At 41.2% G+C, this 22,772-nt stretch overlaps 1 protein-coding gene across 1 annotated transcript in view; it reads right to left on the reverse strand.

Annotated features, from left to right (window-relative positions):
• SCRN1 (secernin 1) overlaps positions 1-22,772 on the reverse strand; it is a 45,354-nt gene that overhangs the window by 21,399 nt on the left and 1,183 nt on the right. Inside the window, exons 2-4 of the mRNA XM_006896126.1 lie at positions 10,795-10,976; positions 5,271-5,473; positions 2,723-2,917 (exon numbers count right to left, since the gene is read on the reverse strand). Coding sequence (XP_006896188.1) covers positions 2,723-2,917; positions 5,271-5,473; positions 10,795-10,976 — 580 coding nt within the window. The remainder of the gene's footprint in view (positions 1-2,722; positions 2,918-5,270; positions 5,474-10,794; positions 10,977-22,772) is intronic.

A 22,772-nucleotide genomic window follows, 5' to 3' on the forward strand; every position in this document is an offset into this window, starting at 1 on the left:
TGGCCTCTGACACACCCACCCCCATTACCCCAGTCATTGAATCAACCCATCTCATCAAAGGTCTTCCTACACTTAAGCTAACTTAATTTTCAGCTTAGAATAGAGTTCTTACAGTTCCCATTTTAAAATGGGAAATTATCTGAAAATTATCCAAAAACAACTGGAACAGTACATTAGCAAAGAACTGCCAGAAGTCCAGGCTAGGTTTGAAAGGGGTCGTGGTACTAGGGATATTGTAGATAATGATAGATGGATATTAGGTGAAAGCAGGTAATACAAGAGGAATGTCTATCTGTGTTTCATTTATTATGCAAAGGCATTTGACTGTGTGGATCATAACAAACTGTGGCTGACTCTGAGAAGAATGGGAATCCCAGAACACTTGATCGTGCTAATGCGACACCTATACTTGTACCAAGAGGCAGTTATCAGAACAGAGCAAGGAAACACTGCATGGTTCAAAATTGGGAGGGCGTACACCAGGGATGTGTCCTGTCTCCATAACTTTTCAAACTGTGTGCAGAACAGATTATCTAGGAGGCTGGGCTCTATGAGGAGAAATGTCACATCAGGATTGGTGGAAGATCTATCAACAACCTGCGATATGCAGATGACACACCCTACTTGCTGAAACTAAGGAGGACCTGAAGCACTTGCTTCAGAGGGTCAAGAACTGCAGCCTCCAACATGGATTGAAGCTCAATATCAAGAAGACAAAGATTCTCACCACTGGACCAATCGGCAGCATCAGGATGGATGGTGAAGAGATTGAGATTGTACACAGCTTTAGTTTGCTTGGCTCCACAGTCAACACTCTTGGCACCAGTAGCCAGGAAATTAAAAGGCGCATTGCCATGGGAAAGTCTGCTGTTAGGGACCTCTCCAAAGTACTGAAGAGCAATGGTGTGTCTCTGGAGACTAAGGTGCGTCTGATACAGGCCATGGTCTTCACAATCACTTGTTATGCATCAGAAAGCTGGACAATGACCAAGGAGGATAGAAGGAGAATTGATGCCTTTGAGCTGTGGTGCTGGAGAAGAGTATTGAGAATACCATGGACTGCTAGAAAAGCAAACAGATTGATCCTGGAAAGGGTTAAACCGGGTGGCTTCTTGGAGGCAAGGATTCTGAGGCTCTGTCTAACATACTTTGGAGATGTTGTGAGGAGAGACCGGTCCTTGGAGAAGGAGATCATGCTTGGGAGGGTGGAGGGACGGCACAGGAGGGGAAGACCCTCTATGAGGTGGATTGATTCAGTGACTGGGATAATCGGGATGGGAGTGTCAGAGACAGTGCAACTGGCACAGGACAGAGCAGAGTATAGGGCTATTGTACATAGGGTCTCTATGAGTCACAAGTGACTCGATGGCACATAACAACAACAACAATAGTATGTTCAGTACTCTTCTCCAGCACCACAAACCAAAGGTATCAGTTCTTCTTCTGTCATCCTTAGTCATAATCCAGGTCTCTAATACATAGCAAGTAATTGCAGAGACCATGGCCTGCATCAGTTGCACCTTAGTTTCTAGACTGACATGGTTGATTCTCAGTACTCTGGAGAGGTCCCTGACAGCAGATTCTCCCAGTGCAAGTTTTAAGGAGTTCTGGCTCTGGGGTCTGTAGTGTGTTTGTTGTGCTGCTAACGAAAAAGGCTAAGAATGTCTTTCCCACTCCCCATTTTGTGTACCATCGAGTTGGATCTGATTGGCACAAGAGGAGATTGCTCCTCCTTTTCCCGCAGAGCATCTGGTGGATTCGAACTGAGGGCTGTGTGTCTCTTGTGGTTTTAATTCACAAGCAAACTTGCAGGGAGAATGATGGACAGTCTATCCCAGTCTACTCCTTCCTACTGAAGTAGGATGGGTGTATTGGAGACAGTGCAATTGGCACAGGAGAGAGTAGAGTTTAAGGCTGTTGTACATAGGGTCGCTATGAGTTGCAAGTGACTTGACGGCGCATAACAACAACTTCTAAAATCTTCTTCCTCAGAATACATCAATTAAGTTCTACAGAAAAATCTCTAAATAGGAAGGCACTTATTTTTTTCTTAAAGAGGTAATTATTTAAATATTATGAGTCATACAGCTCATGTTACAACTTCTCTTTCACAACTATGCAACTACTCAGCACTGTGGCAGTTTTACAAGAGCCATAAACTATATATAAAAGAACGGATTCAACTGTGTTCCAATAGGACTTTATTTATAAAATCAGGAAGTTGCTCATAGGTTTACTGATCCGTATGCTAAATGACCAAAAGTATTTGACTCACAAAATATATTTATCATTAGTAAATACAAAACATAGCCGTTTCGCTTAATTACCAAGCTTTCATTCAGGCACAAAAATTAACAAGTGACCCAGTCTTTACATTTCTAAATGTGAACTCTTAAGTCAGTAACTATGTGGAAGATAGTAGACTCATTAAGAGACTTCAATTTAACAATTCAGCTCAACAAATGCTCATGGAAGAAAGGATTCTACAATCAACACAAGAAGATCCTAAGATGAGTAACAGATATCCGTGGATGAGGAAGTACTATAAAAAGTAAATACAAGTGGTCTTTTTCCCTAATGTGATTTTAAATACAGTTTTGGTCTTTACATGCAAGACCCACTCTCTACTCCCTTGCATTTCTCACTCTCCTAAGTTCAGAAAAGTTTAGTGATATAATTGAAGGACACAGGCTATAGAATCATAAGGCACATGCCCACTCACCTTCTTGTTTTTCTAAGCTGTCTTTGCCTGCACAGCAGTCTAGCTGATCATCAGCTATAGAAAACACACTGGAAAAGTTGAACTCATCTTCTCCTGTCCACCAGCCTTGATTCTGAGCATAATTCCTGAGTTCAGGATGCTCTGCATCAATCTTCGTGGTGAGTGAAAGCTGATTACAAATGCACTTTGCTCCCTCTGTAGAAAGGGCAAGACTTAGTTGAGAATACACATAACAGAATTAATCAACAAAAAAGAAATTTACAGGCAGTCTCACCCTTCAATACTCCCTTAACCCAGAAGGTTTAAACAGTCCTGACTAGGCATTATCATGTTTCAAAAGTGCAATGATCATTTTACTGTGATCTGAATTCACAATTAGAAGGAAACACACTTAGCTCTTCATTCTGGCTAAATAGACCCTAAGTATTTATTACTAAACATACACAAAAAGTAAATAACTCTTTGAAGGAGATAAGGTGCTCCTAATGATACTGTCGAGTCAGCGCTAAACACACTAACCATGTGTATAACACAATGAAACATCGTCCAATTCTGTGACGTCCTCACACTTTCTGCTTTGATTAAAGCCCACTGTTAGTGTTACTAATAAAGCCTATGAAGGCTGAATTCATAGAGGTTTCTTTTCCTCAATTTGTTTATGTTTCACTTAGAGAAAAATCTTACACCATCATCATCCAGCTACCCAAATACATTTAATTTTTAAAAAATAAGATACTTTTTAATTTAACTCTTTTTCATAATACTAGAGAAAAATGCAATAATACAGATAATCACCTCTTAAAATAAAGGGATATGCCTGTGAGTGCATGTCTGTGTGTATTAGAAAAATCTATGTGAATTCCTTTTTTTCATAGAAATGCAGCTAAATAAGCTAAAGTAAAAACACATGCATTCTGTGTACATTCACCACCATGAATGAAGTTTAAGCCAGAAATTCTCTCTTGCTGTGTCTTCTCTAAAGCTTGAACTGAAAAATACACAGAGAGGATGAATTGACCTTTCAGCTCCAAGACACTGTCTAGAATGCAAATACTAACAAGTTATCAGTTGGAGCTCAAAAGGGTCATTCATATTCGCTGCTTCCAAGAGGCATGCTAAGCTTCCAAATTCTTGAAGAATGAATTAGAATGAAAAATACAGCCAAAAACAGAAGCCACAATGAAGCCATCACTACCCAGCAACTTGTAATCAGAGCCTGGCTGAGGACCAGTGTAGAGAAAAAATTGTAGCAGGAGAGGATCTTAACAAAGGAGTTTAAAGTTCTTGCATTTCAGAATGTTTGGAGACCTGGTACCCACAAAGCAGCATGTTCTGGCAGGAATACGGGTCGCAGAAAACCTCTGAGACTGTTAACTGAGACTAGACCTGATCCACCAGCCCTTCCGCATCTGTATGAGGATTAAAAGAAACTGTTCCGGCCTCTAGGCAGACCCAACCTTTGCACAGCTTATCTAGGAAGCCACAGGCAGGATTTCATGGACTGCATTGTATTGAGTACAATGTGTTTATTAACACAGCAGCTTGATCTTTAGGTTGATGGCGATCACAGAAAATAATAGACGTGCTTCACAACTAATGCAGTGAATCTGCTTCTAATTCAGCTCAGATTCTGTTCCAATCATCCTTAAGGAAGGGTTTCAATTATTCCTAACATTGCTTCTGATGAAACGGAAGATCTTTCTGGTAAATTCAGTTGAGAAAAATATAGAGAGACAACACATAGTGTCAATGAAAAAAAAATGCCATGATCTACCAGCCATGTCTGCAAAGGAGCAGGGAAGGCTAATGGCAGCACACACAACTTGTGCTTATTGTCAAGTGTGAAAGACAATTAGGAGGGGCTTTGGCAGCCACTTGCCCCATATAACCTCTTCTTCCCTTCTTCTTGGAAGCCTTTACACCTGTTCTGAGATCCCATCCAATCATGATGAAGATGCTATGGTGATGCTGGCCTCACCTCTAACAACGACTTCCCTAGAACCATCTCAAAAACAAGATGCTTTGAGGCCACTGAGCAGCAAGTCCATCCTTCTGGGTCCTGTCTAGTCCTTCACTCTTTCAGGAACTGGCTCTCACAGGGAAATGGTTCTGTGGTTCCAGCACAGCACTCAATAGTCCTTACAAGATCAACTGGTAATTTCCCCTTAACTTTATTATGACCCTTGACCATATTCACTCATTGACCGTATTCTGAATGGAGAATCACCATTGACCTTGACCAATACACAATGTAAGACTTTGTATTACAGAGCTACTGTGAGTCCAAATTGAGTCCTGTCCAGGAAGCAAACAGAAATATGAAATGTTTGGAGTGTAATTCCCAAGTGTCAATACTTCATGACTCCAGGTTCAAGAAACTCCAAGTTCTAACATGGAAGCAAAACCAAGGGATGAGAGGCATGTTTAGGCATGAGGATCCAGAACAGAGAGAGTCAATATAAGCTGAGGACCTGTACTAGGTCAGACCCTGCTGATGAAAGCTCCATCCACCCAGCCTCCGAATCCTTCCTTCCCCACGTCCACTCACCTGTGATCCTCTCGGCTGCCCAGTACTTCCCTACGGTCTCGAGAACCCAGGCTTCTTCCCGATCCACAATCAGATATGCACTTTGGAAACTATGGCAGGAGTCTGCATCTTCATAATAATTTCCACCTTGTCCATGTTCGTCCAACAAGGACACAATCACATCTAGGGCTTCCTTTGCTGTTGTTCCTCTTTCTAAGCCAAGCCTTAAGTAAGGAAGCAAGGAGTTCACCTCAGCCTCTTCAAAGTACATATTCCCATGGTAATAATGACAGAAGACTGAGACAAGACTACATTATGAATCATGCCAAGATGTATAAATATGTTAATACAAATATACAAACCAACCAACAGCTTTTAAGGCAGAAAATATTTCTCATGCATTCAGATAATAAATATGGGGTGTTTTCTGTCTTTCGACATCCCCTATCCACACACAAGAGTGACTTCTCCTCTAACAAAAGAAATTCCAGCCACCTCTTTTTCTCTTTCTTACTCTTTTCCTTGGAGCTGGCCAGTTTAGTTTTCTAGATTTTTCTCTTCTTGGCTTTTCTTTCTTCTGCCTCTATTCTGAGAAAAAGGGAACAACCACCTAAGCGAGCCTTGACCTCAGCAAGTCTAGACTAGGAATTCTGCTTAGTGATACCAAGTGTACCTACCAGCCACTGTCCTCTGGGAATCTGCTTAGAGGTCATACTAAGAATGGATGGCTGGTGAGAACATGACACATTTTTCTTATTACTTATCAGCCTAGCTCTTCTGGATAGACCTTGGCAGGTTACATAATATAACTGGACTTCGATTTTATGTGACTTTTAAAAGGACCCCTGGTGGCATAGCAGAGTGGGTTGGGCTACTCATTGAAAGGTTGGCTGTTCAAACTCATTAGCTGTTCTGAGGAAGAAAGCCTGACAGTCTCCTTTCACTAAGATTTACAGCTTAGAGATCCGATAGAGGGCTGTCGTGTGGAAGAACTGACTCACTGGCAGTGAGATTTCTGGTTTTATAAAATGAGTATTTAGATCATTTGGCCCCCATGCAGATAGATTCTATGAATAATGAAGGTGAAAATATAAAGTGCTAAATGTGGCAGACAAACATGTTTCAGAGTTTAAAGACCTTCTGGTTCTAGCTTGATCAGTAATGGCAGCCTATCTGAGGTAATGTCAAAGTCAGAGTCATTGCCATCAGGTCGGGACCCATTTATGAGCTGTGAGTCAGAGACTGCCCATCTTTCTCCTGCAGAGTAGCCAGTGGGTTTGAACAGCCAGAGAGGCACTGTCTTGGGTTAACAGTATAAAGCCCTACAGACTACACCATCAAGAGACAAACCTTGGTTCTCTCATCTGTAAAGTGAAAACAATATTATCTCCTATTCAGGCTGATATGAAAGAGGGTGATACTTAGTATGTACTCAGTACATGGCTATCATTCATTTGTTCCTTCATATGCGAAGTCCAGCTGCATAACAGGATTCTTGGAACAGAGGCAATGAGCCTGATAAAGTGGTGGACTGAACACTAAATTTTCCATTTAAGAAGAAACAGCTATTAAAAGTCACCCAATCTGATGTTTTCTAAATGGTCATTTCAATGTGATATCAGGAAGAAAAAAGATAATGCAATTATATGCTACTGACTTATAACAGGCTTATTTTCATAATCAGGCAATAATGCAAGCATTCATTTCCGACTTTTGCATTTCAAGTTACGCTTATTTAGGAAGACTTGGTTATAAGATGGTGAGTTATGACATTAAACCCTAAAATGAAAGAGAAAACCCATTAAAAGACAGAATTGAGTAGCCATTTCTGTTGACCAGTGTCACCTCGGCCATTAAAATAAAACCAATTGCCATCAAGTCAACTCCAACTCAAGGCACCTTTGCATGCATCAGAATAGAATGGCGCTTCATAGCATTTTCAATGCTGTTCTTTTTCAGAAGTCTGGTACCTAGCCTACCATGACACCAGTCTCCACCCTCCTTCCCACAGCTCTCTGGTGGACTCCAGGCGCACTCTCTCAGTACTTCCAGGGCCTCGGCAGGGCCCAACCTGTCCATGCAAACAAGTGCCAAGAACAGGTGAGGATAGTTGCTCAATTCCAACTCATGGCCAACCCCATGTGTCCATGGAGTTTTCAAGATTGTGTCCTTTCAAAACGACACTCTGGTGCCACGGTCCATTGGAAGTTGTGTTGTGAATGCAAAGCCAGTACCTTTTTACTGTGAATCCACCAGCACCTCCAGGGGAGAAAAATGGGCATTCTCCTCTCATGCCCTTTAACAGCATCTAAAAACCAACTGAAGGGCCAGCCAGGAGTCGGTTCTCACTCAAAGGAAGGGGTGAGTGAGCAGGTGAGTTTGAACTACAAACCTACTGGCTTAAGAGTCTAATGTTCAGCTGTCAGTTGGGCCCTGACTAAGTCCCCAGTGTAGAGGCTCATGCGTGAAGCAGCTGGATTCTGGAAGAAAGGTTCTCTTGATTTTACTGAATAGTTGGGTGGCCTGCAGCCCTCAGGCCTAGTGTTAACTGTGTTTGGGAAGAACATTCTCCTAAGTGGTACAGCACTCATATGTCAGTCTGCTATACTGAGATAACCTGGGGTTGCTGTGATGCTGAACCCTGTGCCACTAGTGTGCCAAATGCCCTAACGGTTACCCATGGTGGACAAGGTTTGGTAGAGTTCCCATGTTAAGACAGTCTTGGAAGCAGGACTGGCATCCACTTCTTAAACAATAGACCTTTGAAAACTCTATGAATATTAGAGAAACGATAGTTATAGAACAGGATTCAGGAATTTCATTCATAGGGTCACTTTGAGTTGTACTTGATGGCACTCAACAACAATGACAATCAGAGACTTCACTTGTAAACACCTCAACAGGGCAATAGTCCCTTCTTCAGAAGCTATCATTGAGCTTTTGCCATTTCTAACTCGATCATCTTGCTTTTCCTGACGTTCGACATGTTCATCTCTACACTGAGGCTCCCAGAACAGGCACTGGTCCTCACTAGATGTCTCCCATGTCCCTGTGCACAGCAGGACCTCAGGACTCATCCACAGACACAATTCTGACTTCCCTCCCTGACCCTTCATGCCAGGATCATGGGAGGGGGGAACCTCAACCAAGCAATAACAAAACTGCGTATCTAACATAACTATGTCATTAGGTTGCTGGGGGGGGGGGATTAAAGGAAATGATATGAGAAAGCCCATCTCAAAATAAACCACCACCATCAAGCCAATTCAACTCACAGAATCATGCAGGTCAGAGTCGAGCTGCCCCACAGGACTCCAAAACAGGAAGTCATTACAGAACAAACTGCCTCATCTTTCTCTCATGATGCACGTGGCCAAAAAACACATGCAAAAACTCAACATCATTAGTCATTAGTGATGCAAATCAAAACCATAATGAGGGAACACTTCAATTGCATAATAAATGACAATGACAAACATAATTTAATACAACAGATGTTGATGAAGCTGTAGAGTAATCAGAAGCACCATTCATTGCTTTTGGGAATTTAAAATGGCTAGTCATTGTGGAAGAGTTTGGCACTTGCTCAAAAAGTAAAACCTAGAATTCCCATAGGACCCAGCAAGAGCAATCCTAAGTATATCCCTAAGAAATGAAAGCAGAAACACAAGCAAAAATATTGTACAGCATTATTCACTGCAACACTGTTTACAGTGGCCAAAATATGGGAACAACATAAATGTCCTTCAAAAATGAATGGATAAACACACTGTGTTACATACATACAAAGAAATATTATTTGTACATAAAGATAAATGATCCTGGCATAGGATACATACAATGTGGATGAATCTTGAAAACATTATCTAGAGAGAAATATGTCAGTCATACGGAGAAATACTATATGACCCCACTTCTATGAATCATCTGTCAATCGAAAAGATCTTGACTCACAGCCACTCATAAGCCTTTTAGACTTTTCTAGGTTCTAATTATTACAGAGCTTCATTTCATGTATTTTAGATATGATATTAGGAGAGGCTAGTCCTTGGAAAAGGACATCATGTATAGGAAGGTGGGGGTCAGCAAAAGAAAGAAGACTTTGAATGAGATAAACTGATGCAGTGTCTGTGGCAAAGGACTCAAATGTATTGAGGATGATAAAGCCAGTGCAGGATGGGACAGAGTTCAGATCTCTTGTTCATGAAGTCACTAAGAGTCAGACTCAGCTTGATGGCACTTAATTACAACAACAAGCTTTATAGAAGTAGACCACGTCTTTCTCCCATGGAGCCGCTGAGTGAGTTTGAACCATCAACCTTTTGGCTAGCAGTTGGATGTTTAACCACTTAAACCACCAGGGATGCTTATGAAACATCTAGAATGGGCAAAAATGGAACAAAGTCTGTTAATGGTTATTGAGGGTCCAAGGAAGTGGGGGAAAGGAGGATCTTAGCTCAAGAAGCATTGCTTTTCTGTTAAGGATGATGGAATAATTTGGAAATGAGTAGTGATGGTTGCCCAATGTGATGAAAGTGTAAAAGCTTGCTCTCAGAGGAGCTGTCCAGCAAAGGCCTGGCACCACAGCACAAAGAACAAACAAGGACCAAGTCAGTAATGTGACTTCATGCAGAAGCCTAGGGAAAAACTAAGCCCCCAAACGAGGGGACAACCAACAGAAAGGGTCCTCTAGCGTAGTGGTTCTCAGCTTTTGTCATGTAGCATGTGCAAGGCTTCCTAAAGCACTGCAGGAATCAGGTTCCAGAATTTACATTTCTAACAAGTTCTCAGGGAATATTGGTAACACTAATCCACAGAACCCACTTTGACGGACAAACTGTAGTCCAGGGCAATCGCATCACTTAGGAGGAGCCTCACAGAACTTAACATAAGAAACCGTGGGGTTTCTTGGTTAACTTTTAAGATCTGGTTGGTAAGACATGACCCCTCAGAATCCTCCCCTGCCTGACTGAACTGTATAAAGCTGAGTCTTGACTCTCAATTCGTGAATACCCACTCAGGATGCAGAGACCTGTAGCCCTTGTGCCCCCTGAAGTAAGAGGTCCTCTTCACACCCCTTTTCATTGCAATAGTTGGACAAGCCCAACCAGGAAAGGCATTAAAATGAAATAGCCATGTGGAAAGTCTCACTGTCATCTATTTCCCACATTTGGTAGGGTCCAGACTTTGTTAACGATCCCAACACCATTATGTTCCAAGTATATCTTCTTTGCCTACATCCCTCAACTGTGTCAATCCAGGTCAAAAATGACCCCACCAGAAAGCACATTCACAAATGCCACAGATCTACTGCTATCAAGAAAACTCCAATTCAATGCAACCTAACAGTGACCCAAATGTGCACAGTCTGTGAAATCTACAAATCTGAAACACCACTCTCCCACTGTTGTCTCAATGCTTGTGTCAAAATCATGCATCACCCCTGGGAGATTAAGAGATTTGGGAACAATAAATAGTATCCAGATTTCCAGCCAATTTCTGGGCAGCTGTTGCTAAGAATCACCATGTAGTTCAACTTCCCTACCTGACCAGATCCATCCCCAGTAAGGCTTCAGTCTCAGCAGCAGGTTCTCTGGTGTTGATGGCTTCATTGGCGATGCACACTCCATGTTCATTGGCGCCCATTTCTGCCCCCCAAAGCCAGGCAGGTTTGCTTATCACGATAGCATGGGTCCTTGGAACTTGATCGACTGAAATATATGTGCACTAAAAAATAGAGACAGGAAATAAAAAGCTATTACCTGCTAGGTACCAATTCTTCCTACCTTTGAATATATGCTGAACCATCACACCATTATAAGCAGAGCCACAAAAGAAAAGGCTTTCTTAAGAACACTCACATTTAAAAGCCACCCCAAGTCCCAATGCAACTCAAAGGTTGTCACACTGGTGTTTAGTTTTGCTTACCCACTCCATTTTCAGTGTGTTTAGTCCAAGGTAATCTATCCAATGTGCTTATGCATATGACAACAACATCTTGAACCAAGTAACCTGCTAATATGTTACCCTAAACATGATTAACATCATGGTAGTTGGTCATTTCAATAAACATTGATGGTCACCAGCACTTCAAACCAACTCAGCAGTTTATTCTCGTTTGCAAAAATCCGCTAGACAAGTTTATTAAAAAAAATAAAATAAAAAATAAATGTTGTAGAGTCCTGTCTTTAAAAGAAGCCTAGCATCAAAAGCAGACGAAAGTTGAGATGCTTTGTCTGAAATGCAGAGTGGGGGCAAAAGATATCATTATTGCTATTAAATGGATCCTGGCTGAGAAACAGAAATATATGTTTATTTGTGTTTTATCAATTATGGAAAGACATTTGACTGTTAGGATCATAATAAATTATAGATAACATTGAAAAAAAATGGAGAATTCCAGAACACTTAATTGTGCTTACGCAGAAGCTGCAGCAGCCATTTAAACAGAACAAGGGAACACTGCAAGTTTTAAAATCAGGAAAGATGAGCGCCAGGGTCATAAACTTTCTCCATATCTACTCAATCTGCATGCACAGCAAATAATTTTAAAAGCTGGACTACTTGAAGGAGACTCATTGACAACTTATGTAGATGCCATGACCTTGCTGACAGAAGGTAAAAAAGACTTCAAGCACTTGAAAATAAAAGATTACAGTCTACAGTATAAAATCTACTTTATCATCAAGGAAGCAAATGTCCTCACCACTGGATCAATAGGCAACATCATGATAGTTGAAGAAAAGACTGAAAAGGTCAAGGATTTAATTTTACTGAGATCCACAATCAACATCCATATAAGCTGCTGTCAAGAAATCAGAAGGCATGTTGCACTGGACAAATGTGCTCTCAAAGACCTCTCCAAGATGCTAAAGAGCAAAGATGTCACTCTAAAGACTAAGGTGTGTCCACCTGAAGCCAAGGTTTTTCAAATGCTTTGGAAGTATGTAAAAGTTGGACAATGGATAAGAATGGCAGAAGAATCAATGTCTCTGAACTGTGGTGTTGGCAAAGAGAACTGAATATCCCATGTTGTTGTTGTGCGTCATTGACTCGGAATCAACACATAGCTGATCCTCCAGCGGGTTTTCACAAGCAGTTAATTGCACAGGAGAAGACTGCCCATCCTTCTCCTGCAGAGCAGCTGGTGGGTTTGAACCACAAGCCTTGGGGATTGCAGCACTGATTCTTGCCACTAGGCCACCAATGCCCCCTTGAATACCCATAGACTGCCAAAAGAACAAACAAATCTATCTTCAGGATGCTCCTTAAAGGCAAGGATGGTGAAACTTTGCCTCCTGTATTCTGGGCATACTGTCAGGAGGTGCTAGTCCTTGAAAAAGGCATGACTGGAAAAATGGTGGGTCAGAGAGGCTGAGCTGGGGAAACCACTCAGCACAGCACCTAGTCTTCCTTTCCCCCTCTGCACATTGTGGTTCACAGGAAAGTCCCTAAAGCACTCTGAAAAGCAGCCTATCCAACAGGGGCCCCCAGACTCGGGCATTCTGAGTCTAGGCCATTGACTCTTTGTGTAGAGGCTGCAGCATGGAAATCAGGGCTCTAAATTACACAGAGCGCCTTAGCTCTCAAAGGAGAAAGAATTCTATCAGCTGCAGTAGCAGCATTTACATTTTAAATTAAGCAACTGAAAGCACTGGATCAACTGCAGCCTTAGATTTTTTTTTTTCTTTGCTTGAACACCCAGCTATACTGAGGGAATGCAAACCAGAATGTTATCTGCATTGATTTCCCATACACTCTAACACGAAGGTAAGAGCTGAAAGGCGTTCAGCCTGCACATTAATTTGTCAGGTGATCTGCACATCTTTACAATCTACTATAGGCATTGTTCTGCACTAGGATAATTTTCTTTCACTTTATAAATAATACTTGAAAACAGAAAGCTAATCAGGCCCACAGGTTGTCAAAAGTCCCTTGAATTTTGTATGGTAAATTGACAGTCAAATATATTCTTGAGATTTTCATTTATTCATTTCCCAATGTTGAATTTTTATTTATTTAAATAGCCATTTAAGTGAGTTTAACCTTTGACTATGTAATTCTTTTTCCCAATAAATACGTTACTTTATAACAATAACAAATTTATTTAACTATGATCTTATAAACAGACATTTTCAAGTGATTTTTCAAAGTCAACACTCTTGGCACCAGCAGCCAGGAAATCAAAAAACGTATTGCAAATGGGAAAGTCTGCTGTTAGGGACCGCTCTAAAGTACTCAAGAGCAATAGTGTGTCTGGAGATTACGGTGCGTCTGATACAGGCCATGGTCTTTGCAATCACTTGTTATGCATAAGAGAGTTGGACAATGACTAGGGAGGATACGAGGAGAATTGATGCCTTTGAGTTGTGGTGCTGGAGAAGAGTATTGAATGTACCATGGACTGCCAAGAAAACAAACAGATTCATGCTGGAGAGGGTTAAACCAGGCTACTCCTTGGAGGCAAGGATTCTGGGGCTTCGTCTAATATACTTTGGACATGTTGTAAGGAGGGAGAGGTTCTTGGAGAGGGACATCATGCTCGGGAGGGGGGAGAGACAGCGCAGGAGGGGAAGGCCCTCTATGAGGTGGATTGACTCAGTGACTGGGGTAATCAGGATGGGTGTGTTGGAGGCAGTGCGACTGGCACAGGATAGAGCGGGGTTTAGGGCTGTTGTACATAGGGTCGCTATGAGTCGCAAGCAACTCGATGGCACATAACAACGAAGTATGTATTCACTTTGTCCAACATTTCACTTGCTGCAGAAGATCAAAGACTATAGTCTTTAATATGGAGTACATCTCAACATCAAGAGAACAGAACTCTTCACCACTGGGCCAACAGGTCCAGGAAAGATTGTTATTAACGATTTCATCTTACTTGGATCAATTATCAACACCTTTGGTAAAAGCAGTCAAGAAATCAAAAGATGATGTGTTGCACTGGGAAAATAAGTTGTCAAGGATGTTCTCCAAAATGCTAAAGAGCAAGGATGTCAGTTTAATGATTAAGGTAAGCCTGATACAAGCCATGATCTTCTCATGCTTCTTAAAGGTGAACAATGAATAAGGATGACAGAAGAAAAATTGATGTCTTTGAGTTGGTAGTGTTAGTGAAGAGTACTGAATATCCCATGGGCTGTCAAAAGGACAAACAAGTCTGTCTTGGAGAAAGTGCAATCAGAATGCTCCCTAGAAGCAAGAATGGCAAAACTTTGTCTCATATCCTTTGGGTATGTTGTCAGGAGGAACAAGTCCTTGAAAAAAGACATCATGCTGGGAAATAGGAAGGGTCAGAGAAAGAGAAGACGACCCTCAACAAGATGGATTGACCCAGTGACTATATAGCAATGGGCTTGGGCATAGCAGAGATTGTGAGGATGGTACAGGATAAAGCAAGATTCAGATCTGTAGTTTATGGTGTAGCTATGAGTCAAGTTGACTATATTTAACAACAACAATAAATATTAGTAGCAAAAAGTTGAAAAATCCCCTTTTAAGCACCCTAAAATAAAAATACAAATTACTCAGAATCGCAACTGAAAACATTTAGAATTAAGATGGAAAGGGGTTGGAAATTTTTCTTTCAGAGCAAAAACCTGGCTTAGCCACATCAATAAATAACCATGTTATTCTGCGTTCTTCTTTATATAATTAAGATTTCTATGAGCAGTTATATAAGGTACAATTATTAATTGCTCCCTTTCTGGGACAAAGAAGAGGAAGAAAAGCAAACACATGCTGAAACAATTAGTGGAAGAACTAAGGGACCACATGAACCTCAAATTCCACACCCTGAGACCAGAAGAGCTAGATGGTGCCTGGCCACCACAGGCTCCTCTCAAAGGGATCTGCTATGGAACAAAACTCAAAACCATAGAACAGCCGTGTTAACAGCCGTGTTTACAGAAACTGGTGGTACCACTCACCGTGGCCGTTAGCCACTCTTTCCACCTGTAAAACAACTCCCCATGTCGTTCAACTGTCAGCAAACAACAGACAAGCCTCTGAAGTGACCAGTAGCCAGAGAGGCACTGACTCCTTAGAATAACCAACCACACAAGGTCAAAAGTGCTGACTTTTCACAAGGGGGAAGCCCTAAAGGCAGGAAGCGATAGAACAGAAGTTTTGATGAAAATGAGAACTACAGGGAGAAAGTGGGATTAGTGACATTACATTGTAGGTATTGTAAACAAGTTGTAGAACAAAATGTGTACGAATGATTGAATAAAAAACCAATATGTTTTGTAAACTTTCACATAAATAGCAATCATTTCTACCTCAAAACTGCACTCTGAAGGAGAAACTGATCCTCGCATTGACTTACATCTTCCAAATGGAGCACCAGGGATGTAGATTTTAAAAAGAACTATAAATAGGGAAGGAATCTCAGTTTTTTAAACACAAATGTACTAAAAAGTAAAAACAAAACCTCAAAACACGCATAAATTATTATAACCACAAACTATAACCATATATTGCAGCCCTTTAGCCATGTCTACTTAACAATGATAAGATCATACCCTCTTGGAAAATGCCATATAGCCTTATAGCTGGCCTATTTATTATGCACACACTATTATTATGCTATCTTCCCTATAAGCTCTGGTAGGTCAGGGCACTCTGTTGTTGAGTCCACGGATATATACCACTTATGGTATACACTAGGCACTCAGACCTTTACTGAACGAATTAATGAAATGGAAGTATGGATCAGGAAGGGTCAGAGAATCAAGGAAAAAGAGAACACATTCATGAAACCAAGAGATGAGTCAGAAGTTTTATCAAGGGATTGGCATTTGATTTGACCTTGGGAAATGGGCCAGACATCAAGGTATTCCAGACAGACACGATCCTCAGAAAGGAGAGAGATGAGGATGGGTCAAAGGCATGGAGAGGGAGGCCCCTATTGTGACATTTAAGGGATGACTGTGATGACATTAAGGCTGGGAACAGCAAGGGCTCAGTAAATACTGATGATAAAATGTTGACAATTGAATCAAAAAGACCATATGGTTCATGTGGGAGTTTAAAATATGTGCAGCCAATGTGACATTTTTTAGGCCAAACTCAGTATAATGAAGAAGGAAGGGGTTTCCCAAGGGGCCAGGTAAGCCAGTTGTGCCCCCGCTGACCACTTGCTACAGACCACTGCAACCAGACCCTCCTCTTGCCCTTTGGAGCAGGGATCATCCTCAAGTTGTAGATGTATTTCTGCATGAACTGAAGAAGACTGAGCCTCCCGGGCCCTCTATGACTGCATACCACGCACCCTCCATTGGATTTTAACCTGGAGTTTGGTGATGTAAGGTTGATGATGTAAGTCCATTCAGAGATACCTGGGAAAATCTGGTGATTTGCTTCCGAGGGACCACAGCCAAGAAAATCTCATTATTTTCTACTACTTTGTACACTCAGGGTTGCAGGAAGTCACAATTAACTCAAAGGCAACTGGTTGTTCAACCACAACCAGGTCTGTAAAAGAAGGGTAAGGAATGAACACATCTCATATTTTTTTTGGAGCAAACTACCCAAATAAAGAACATTTATACAATATGTAATTAGCAAACTGTAAAGTCAGTCATTCAGGACACAAATTCTGCAGGCAGCCATTATTTTTTAAGTAAAATGTACCAACCTTCACATCGGCCACATGATTAATGAGGTGAAGAATAAGTCATGGGATTTGAAGTAGTGGGTAAAGTTCTACTGGGGGTGGGAGTGGAGACATCCCAAAAGCACCTGAAATTGTCTTGCAATGTACCAGAATCTTTTCACTCCCTTAGCCAAAGCTGTTGGGCAATTTACACTGGAAAAGAGAAAGAAAATGTTCACCATTCAAAAGGCTGATGTTTGCAGAGCTGACTCGGGGGTTGGTTTCTATGATTAAGCTGTCCACTGAGCTCCAGAAAGAGATGCACAAATTGTCTCGCTGCCCCACAGCCACTCGCACCAGCCCTCACTAAGCAAATCCATTCATCCAGGCGACTCCTAGATGACAAAACCATGTAATAATATGAGAACACCCCGAGTGGTGGTGGGGGGCAAGGCATATTTCTGCAGTGTCAGCACTACCTACTGCTTATCATGTTTTGATAGGTGCACTGTGACCTGACCTTGCCACTCTTCAGTGCTTGTCCCTGGGGAACACCTGCCACACTCGAGGATGGAAAGATGAGCTTTGAAAAGGCTACGGGGGCAGAGACAAAAGGCAATTCTTCTGCCAAGCAAGCCTTCTATTATGTTACGTGATTGTGTAAAAAATGAAAACGTACAATAAGCTTCATGCTGTCACCTACCCCCAGCACATTCCAGTATTTCTGGATATTGCCTAGTGAAAGAGAGAATAGAGACTCTGGCACAATAGATGCTTCAGATGATGAAACGAAACCATTGTGCCTTTCCTACTGTTCTCAGATGGTGAACACCACGCTGGCACCACCAGTGAAACCACTGTGAAGGGAGCTGACAAGTCAGCCAACTCCACGGGGTGGGAGAAATGGCAGGGAGAATGGGATGCTTTCGAGAAATGTTGTTCAGTTTGGAAAATTTACAACTCTAAAGCAGCAATGTATTTCACAAAGTTGTCTTTTTCTTGTAGCTTTTCTTTTAAATTATTTTTATATCGGTTTGCATACAAACTTCATATACATTATGTTTCACTTATAGATATTGTGTTTCATGCATTCCTTTATTTCTTTTCTTTCTTAAGCTCAATGTCTTGCCCATTATTTTATTTGGCTGGCTTTCAAAAACGTGCCCAGAAGCTCCATACACGTCTAAACAAGCTCAGGGGAAAGTGCTGGGAGCAGAGGACAGCACTCTCAAACACTTGTTCAAAAGAGCAGCTTTCTCTTTTTCAGACATTTTAAGATCTCTGAGGATGAGCAATGCAAAGGCAGGGGGGTGGACACAGGATTGGGGAAGGCAAACTAAAGAGAGCTCCCCTTAAGCTATTCCACACGATGCCAAAGGAGAGGCTTGTCACTCCATGCAAGGCTGGGACACCTGCCCTGGGGGTTGAAGGAAAGACATGAGAAAAGGAAAGAGAAAGAATGTCAAACCATCTGTTCTTCGTTTGTGGAGCTTTGTTTGTCTTTCTCTGATTTAAATATGATCAGAATTACTCAGGCTTCCCTACAAAAAGAGATGTGCCTCAACATTACAAGCAGATAGATGCATCCCCCCCCCCAAATGGAGCCCTCACTTGGACAATAATATTATTAGCAATGCTGCCAGCTACCATTAGTAATTTTCAGTCTATTTTTGTAAATTCTCTGTACACTGGTGAATTAAAAAAAAAATAATCTGCCAAAGGTTTACCCAAATTGTAAATCTTGTTGGCCCAAATTTCCTTAAGAAGTCAGAATCTACATAGCACTTTATATCATTTAAAATAAAACTTTCTAGGGAAAAATGAGAGTTTTCAACTTTATAAGAGAAAAGCAATATTGCCAAACAATACGAAATGCTTTTGGGGAAAAAAATATTATCTATCAAACCTGACTCAGCAATCAAGAATTCCTTCCGTCTTATAAATTGGGGTATAATTAACATCTGGGGCTCAAGCTGTGAGCAATGAAAACTTTGGGTGATTTTTACTGAAGTGGTTTTCTAAGCATGAAATGCAATGTTCTTTCTTGAATAGCATTTTAATGTTGAATGGATTTTTCCTATGTTGAAGGTTTCATCATGTAAGGATAGTACTATATGCATTCAAGCCACTTAAGATGCTCTTTCATGGATGGGGTTTTCAGAGATGTGCCCTGAACATAGATACACACAGACAGACAGACAGACAGACAGACACGGGGCCACCTGCATACCACAAAGCAGAAATAGTTGCTCTATCTGCTTCGTAAACACCTTAACTGTTGGGGTGGAGGGAGAGGGTTCAGGCACAGCAGTAATAAATTCCCTGATGCACAAGGGAATCCTCACAGAGAACTGACGTATACTCAGGTTGTTGTTGCTGTTGTTGTTATGTGCCATCAAGTCACTTGCGACTCATAGCAACCCTATGTACAACAGCCCTGCTCTGTCCTGTGCCAATCTTACTGTCTTCGACACACCTACCCCCAATACCCTAGTCACTGAATCAATCCATCTCATTGAGGGTCTTCCTCTTTTGAGCTATATTTTCCAACCTACATTGAAAACAAAAGAGAAACTGATAAACACCCAGAAGCTACCCAGAGGAGACACTAAAGAATATAAATTGAATCTACTCCACTCTGCGAACTGTGCAGCTGAGCACAAACGTGCTGTGTAATTTTAGAAGCTGGGGAACTCTATCCTGGGGATCTTATCCTTCCCCCCCCCCTTTGTCACAGAATAAGGCAAGATTCTGATCTGTTGTTCATAGGGTCACTACTCTGAGTCACAGTCGATCCAAAAGCACATAACAACAACATTCTTAAAGAAAGTGAACCTGGCATGTAACAAGACTATAGCTGCATGGAGCAGACCAAGGGACCAACTGATAGGATGATGGCTGGGTGACTAAGCGGATGAGCTGGAAAGATGGCCTGGAAGGAAGAAGCTGCTGGGAGGGTGTGTGGGCACATGAGTAATGAAGATGACATTTTGCTCATGGTTATTCCAGGACCTCAGCTCTCAAGTGAGAGGTTTCTGGGGGAAGCCTCAGGATATGTATGTTTAAAATGTCACGAAATGACAGGAATAAATGGCATGCTGGGGGGGCGTGCTCATACTTCACAGCGTAAAGAGATCATTTATGCTATGGGAAAACTTTTATGAAAGCCATATGACAGCTATTGTAGGTCACAGGCCCAAGTATAGAAATAAGCCCCTAGTTCTCCACCTCGGACAAGAACAGGGGATACAGAGAGGTGTCTCTCTGACGGGGTAAAAGAATAAGAGGAAGTTCGAGAAGTTGATGCAGAAGCATGTGCTATTGGGTAGGTTTTTTGGAATAGAGACTTGGAGGCATCATATCTCTCAACATGAGTCAAGCAAATAAAACAAAAAACAAAAGCCTCTCTTCATAATGTTCTCGTTAGAGAGCACAAGCGGCTTTTCTCTGTCCGTTCACAGGTTCCTCACAAAAGCCCTGTGAAGCAGGCAGAGCAGATGTTATGATCTCCATCTGGCAAGTGAGAAAATAAGTCTCAGGAGGCCTAAAAGCAAAATATGCTCCAAATGGGGAAGGCAAGCCCAGAACCCAGGACCTCTGCTTCTAGTTTCCGGTGGCTAAGTTGATTTGTAGCAACAGTGGGACACGAATAAATTGCTACATGGACACAGAGGGGTGGCAGGCTAAAGGTAGAAGATGACATTAGTGAAGTGGCCTTGAAGTATGCACAGGAGTCTACCAAGTAGATGAGAAGAGAGAACAGAAAGCAGTCTAAGCAAAGGGTCAAAAGGGCCAAAGCACAGAGAAATGCAAATATGCTGTTTGCTGAAGAAATGGAAAACAGTTCACTGTGGCTGGGGCCTAGACTACAAGCAAGAGAGGAGAATGAAGAATGAGGATAAAAAAACTAAGCAGGAAACTCTACAACACTTATGGGAAGCAATGATTAAAGAAATGTTAACCTATAAACTATATCTTACTTACCTAATGTGTTTATGACAGAAACACCACAAGTGGGTGGCTTTAACAAAGGAGACTTTATTCAGCTATCTAGAAGTCTGAATTCAGGATGTTGGCTTTTGGGGAATCTTTTCTCTTACCTGGAAGAAGGTCCATCTCTTCTAAGCTTCTGCTCCTAGACCATCTTCATGGGCTTTGGCACATCTCTTCCCAGCTCTGCTTCCTAGTTTCTTGTTAATCTCTTCTATTATTTCAAAATTTTATTAACTCAAAACATACCGTGTGCTAATCCTGCCTCCTCAATGTAACAAAGACAGCTTATTTCCAAATGGAATTACAACTACATTCTAATACTTGTTAGAATTTAGAATACATATTTGGGGGATACAATTCAGTGCATAACACTAGCAATTCTGTATCTAATAACATATCCAGTAGGTCTACCTGTATAGAAACTCTGGGTGGTCCAAACAGCTAATGTACTCAACTCCCAACAGAAAGGTTGGAAGTTCAAGCCTACCCAGAGGTACCATGGAATAAAAAAGCCTGGATAGCCACTTCTTAAAAACCCAATTTCTGAAAACCCTCTGGAGGACAATTCTGATACACAAAGGAGAGCTACAACCAGAGCTGACTCAACAAGAACTAGTAGACCTGTCCACCTACACAATGACTTAGGTAAAAGGACTGTGGTTTTGTGTATTAGAAAACACTGTAAATGCAACTACAATCCCAGAGGCGCACGGTTTGAATCCACCAGATGCTCTGCCGGGGAAGGAGGGACAATCTCCTCCTGTACCAGTCAGATCTGATTTGACGGTACACTCACACAAAAATAATAAAATAAAATTAAAAAAAAGAAAGAAAACACTGGAAAGAGATCAAGTGACCACCAATAGAGGGCTGACTAAATAAATCTGGAGACAAATCCAGAATGAAAAACTAAAAAATAAGAACAATGTCTCTGTACGGATACACAGAAAAATCCTTGAGAAATATTTAGCAAAAAAAGCAAGTGGTAGAACTTTTTTCTAAGTGTCACGTTACAAAGACAGGCACTGTGATACACTGTTGGTGAGAATGTGGAATAAAATGCCAGTGAGGAAAGGAAATTTGACTTCTAACAAAATTCCATATTCATTTGACCATCAATTCCATTTCTAGTAATTTACCCTAAAGAAATACAGGCAAAATAAGTACTGTTTATAAGCCCCAAGCAGGACTTGATGGATCATTTTTGTACTTAATAAAAACACATAAACTAAGACCAGATACAGTCATGACGTGTACGGTTCTTCACTTTAGACCCTATTTATAATAGAAAAAGACTGAAAAACAACTCAAATGCCCAGCAGCAGGCAGCTGATCATTTAAACAAAGTTACAACAGAACAGTATGAGGTTCTAAAAAGAGACAAGAAGAACATTTCCATATAATGTATGAAGTAGTCTCCAAGATATGTTTTTAATTGGGGGGAAAAAACCCACCAAAGTAGAGAAAAGTGTGCATAGCAAGCTATTATTCATCTAAAAAAGGAAGAAAAGGGACTAGGCTGAACATGTATCTATTAATGTATATGTGTTATTTTTTCACATGTGTCTATGTATATATGTATTGACATAATTTTCCAATGAAAAGATAAACCAAAAAAGTGTTCCATACATGGCTATCTACAGGGGAGAAAAAAAGACGTGGTAGACAGGATAGCTATAAAACCTACACTCCCTATAAAATGGTGCAACCACTGTGGAAAGCGATGTGGCACTTTCTCAAAAAGTTGCAAATAGAGATACCATTTGACCCAGCAATTTCACTACTGGAAGTATACCCTAAAGAGACCATAAATGACATCCCAGTAGATATATGCATACCCATGTTTATCACAGCTTTGTTCACAAAAGCAAGGAGTTGGAAACAACCTAAGTGTCCATCAACAAACGAATGGCTAGAGAAGCTGTGGTATATTC

Source organism: Elephantulus edwardii, unplaced genomic scaffold (genome assembly GCF_000299155.1).
Source record: "Elephantulus edwardii isolate Elephantulus edwardi_28Jun2011 unplaced genomic scaffold, EleEdw1.0 scaffold00182, whole genome shotgun sequence".
Classification (NCBI taxonomy): domain Eukaryota; kingdom Metazoa; phylum Chordata; class Mammalia; order Macroscelidea; family Macroscelididae; genus Elephantulus; species Elephantulus edwardii.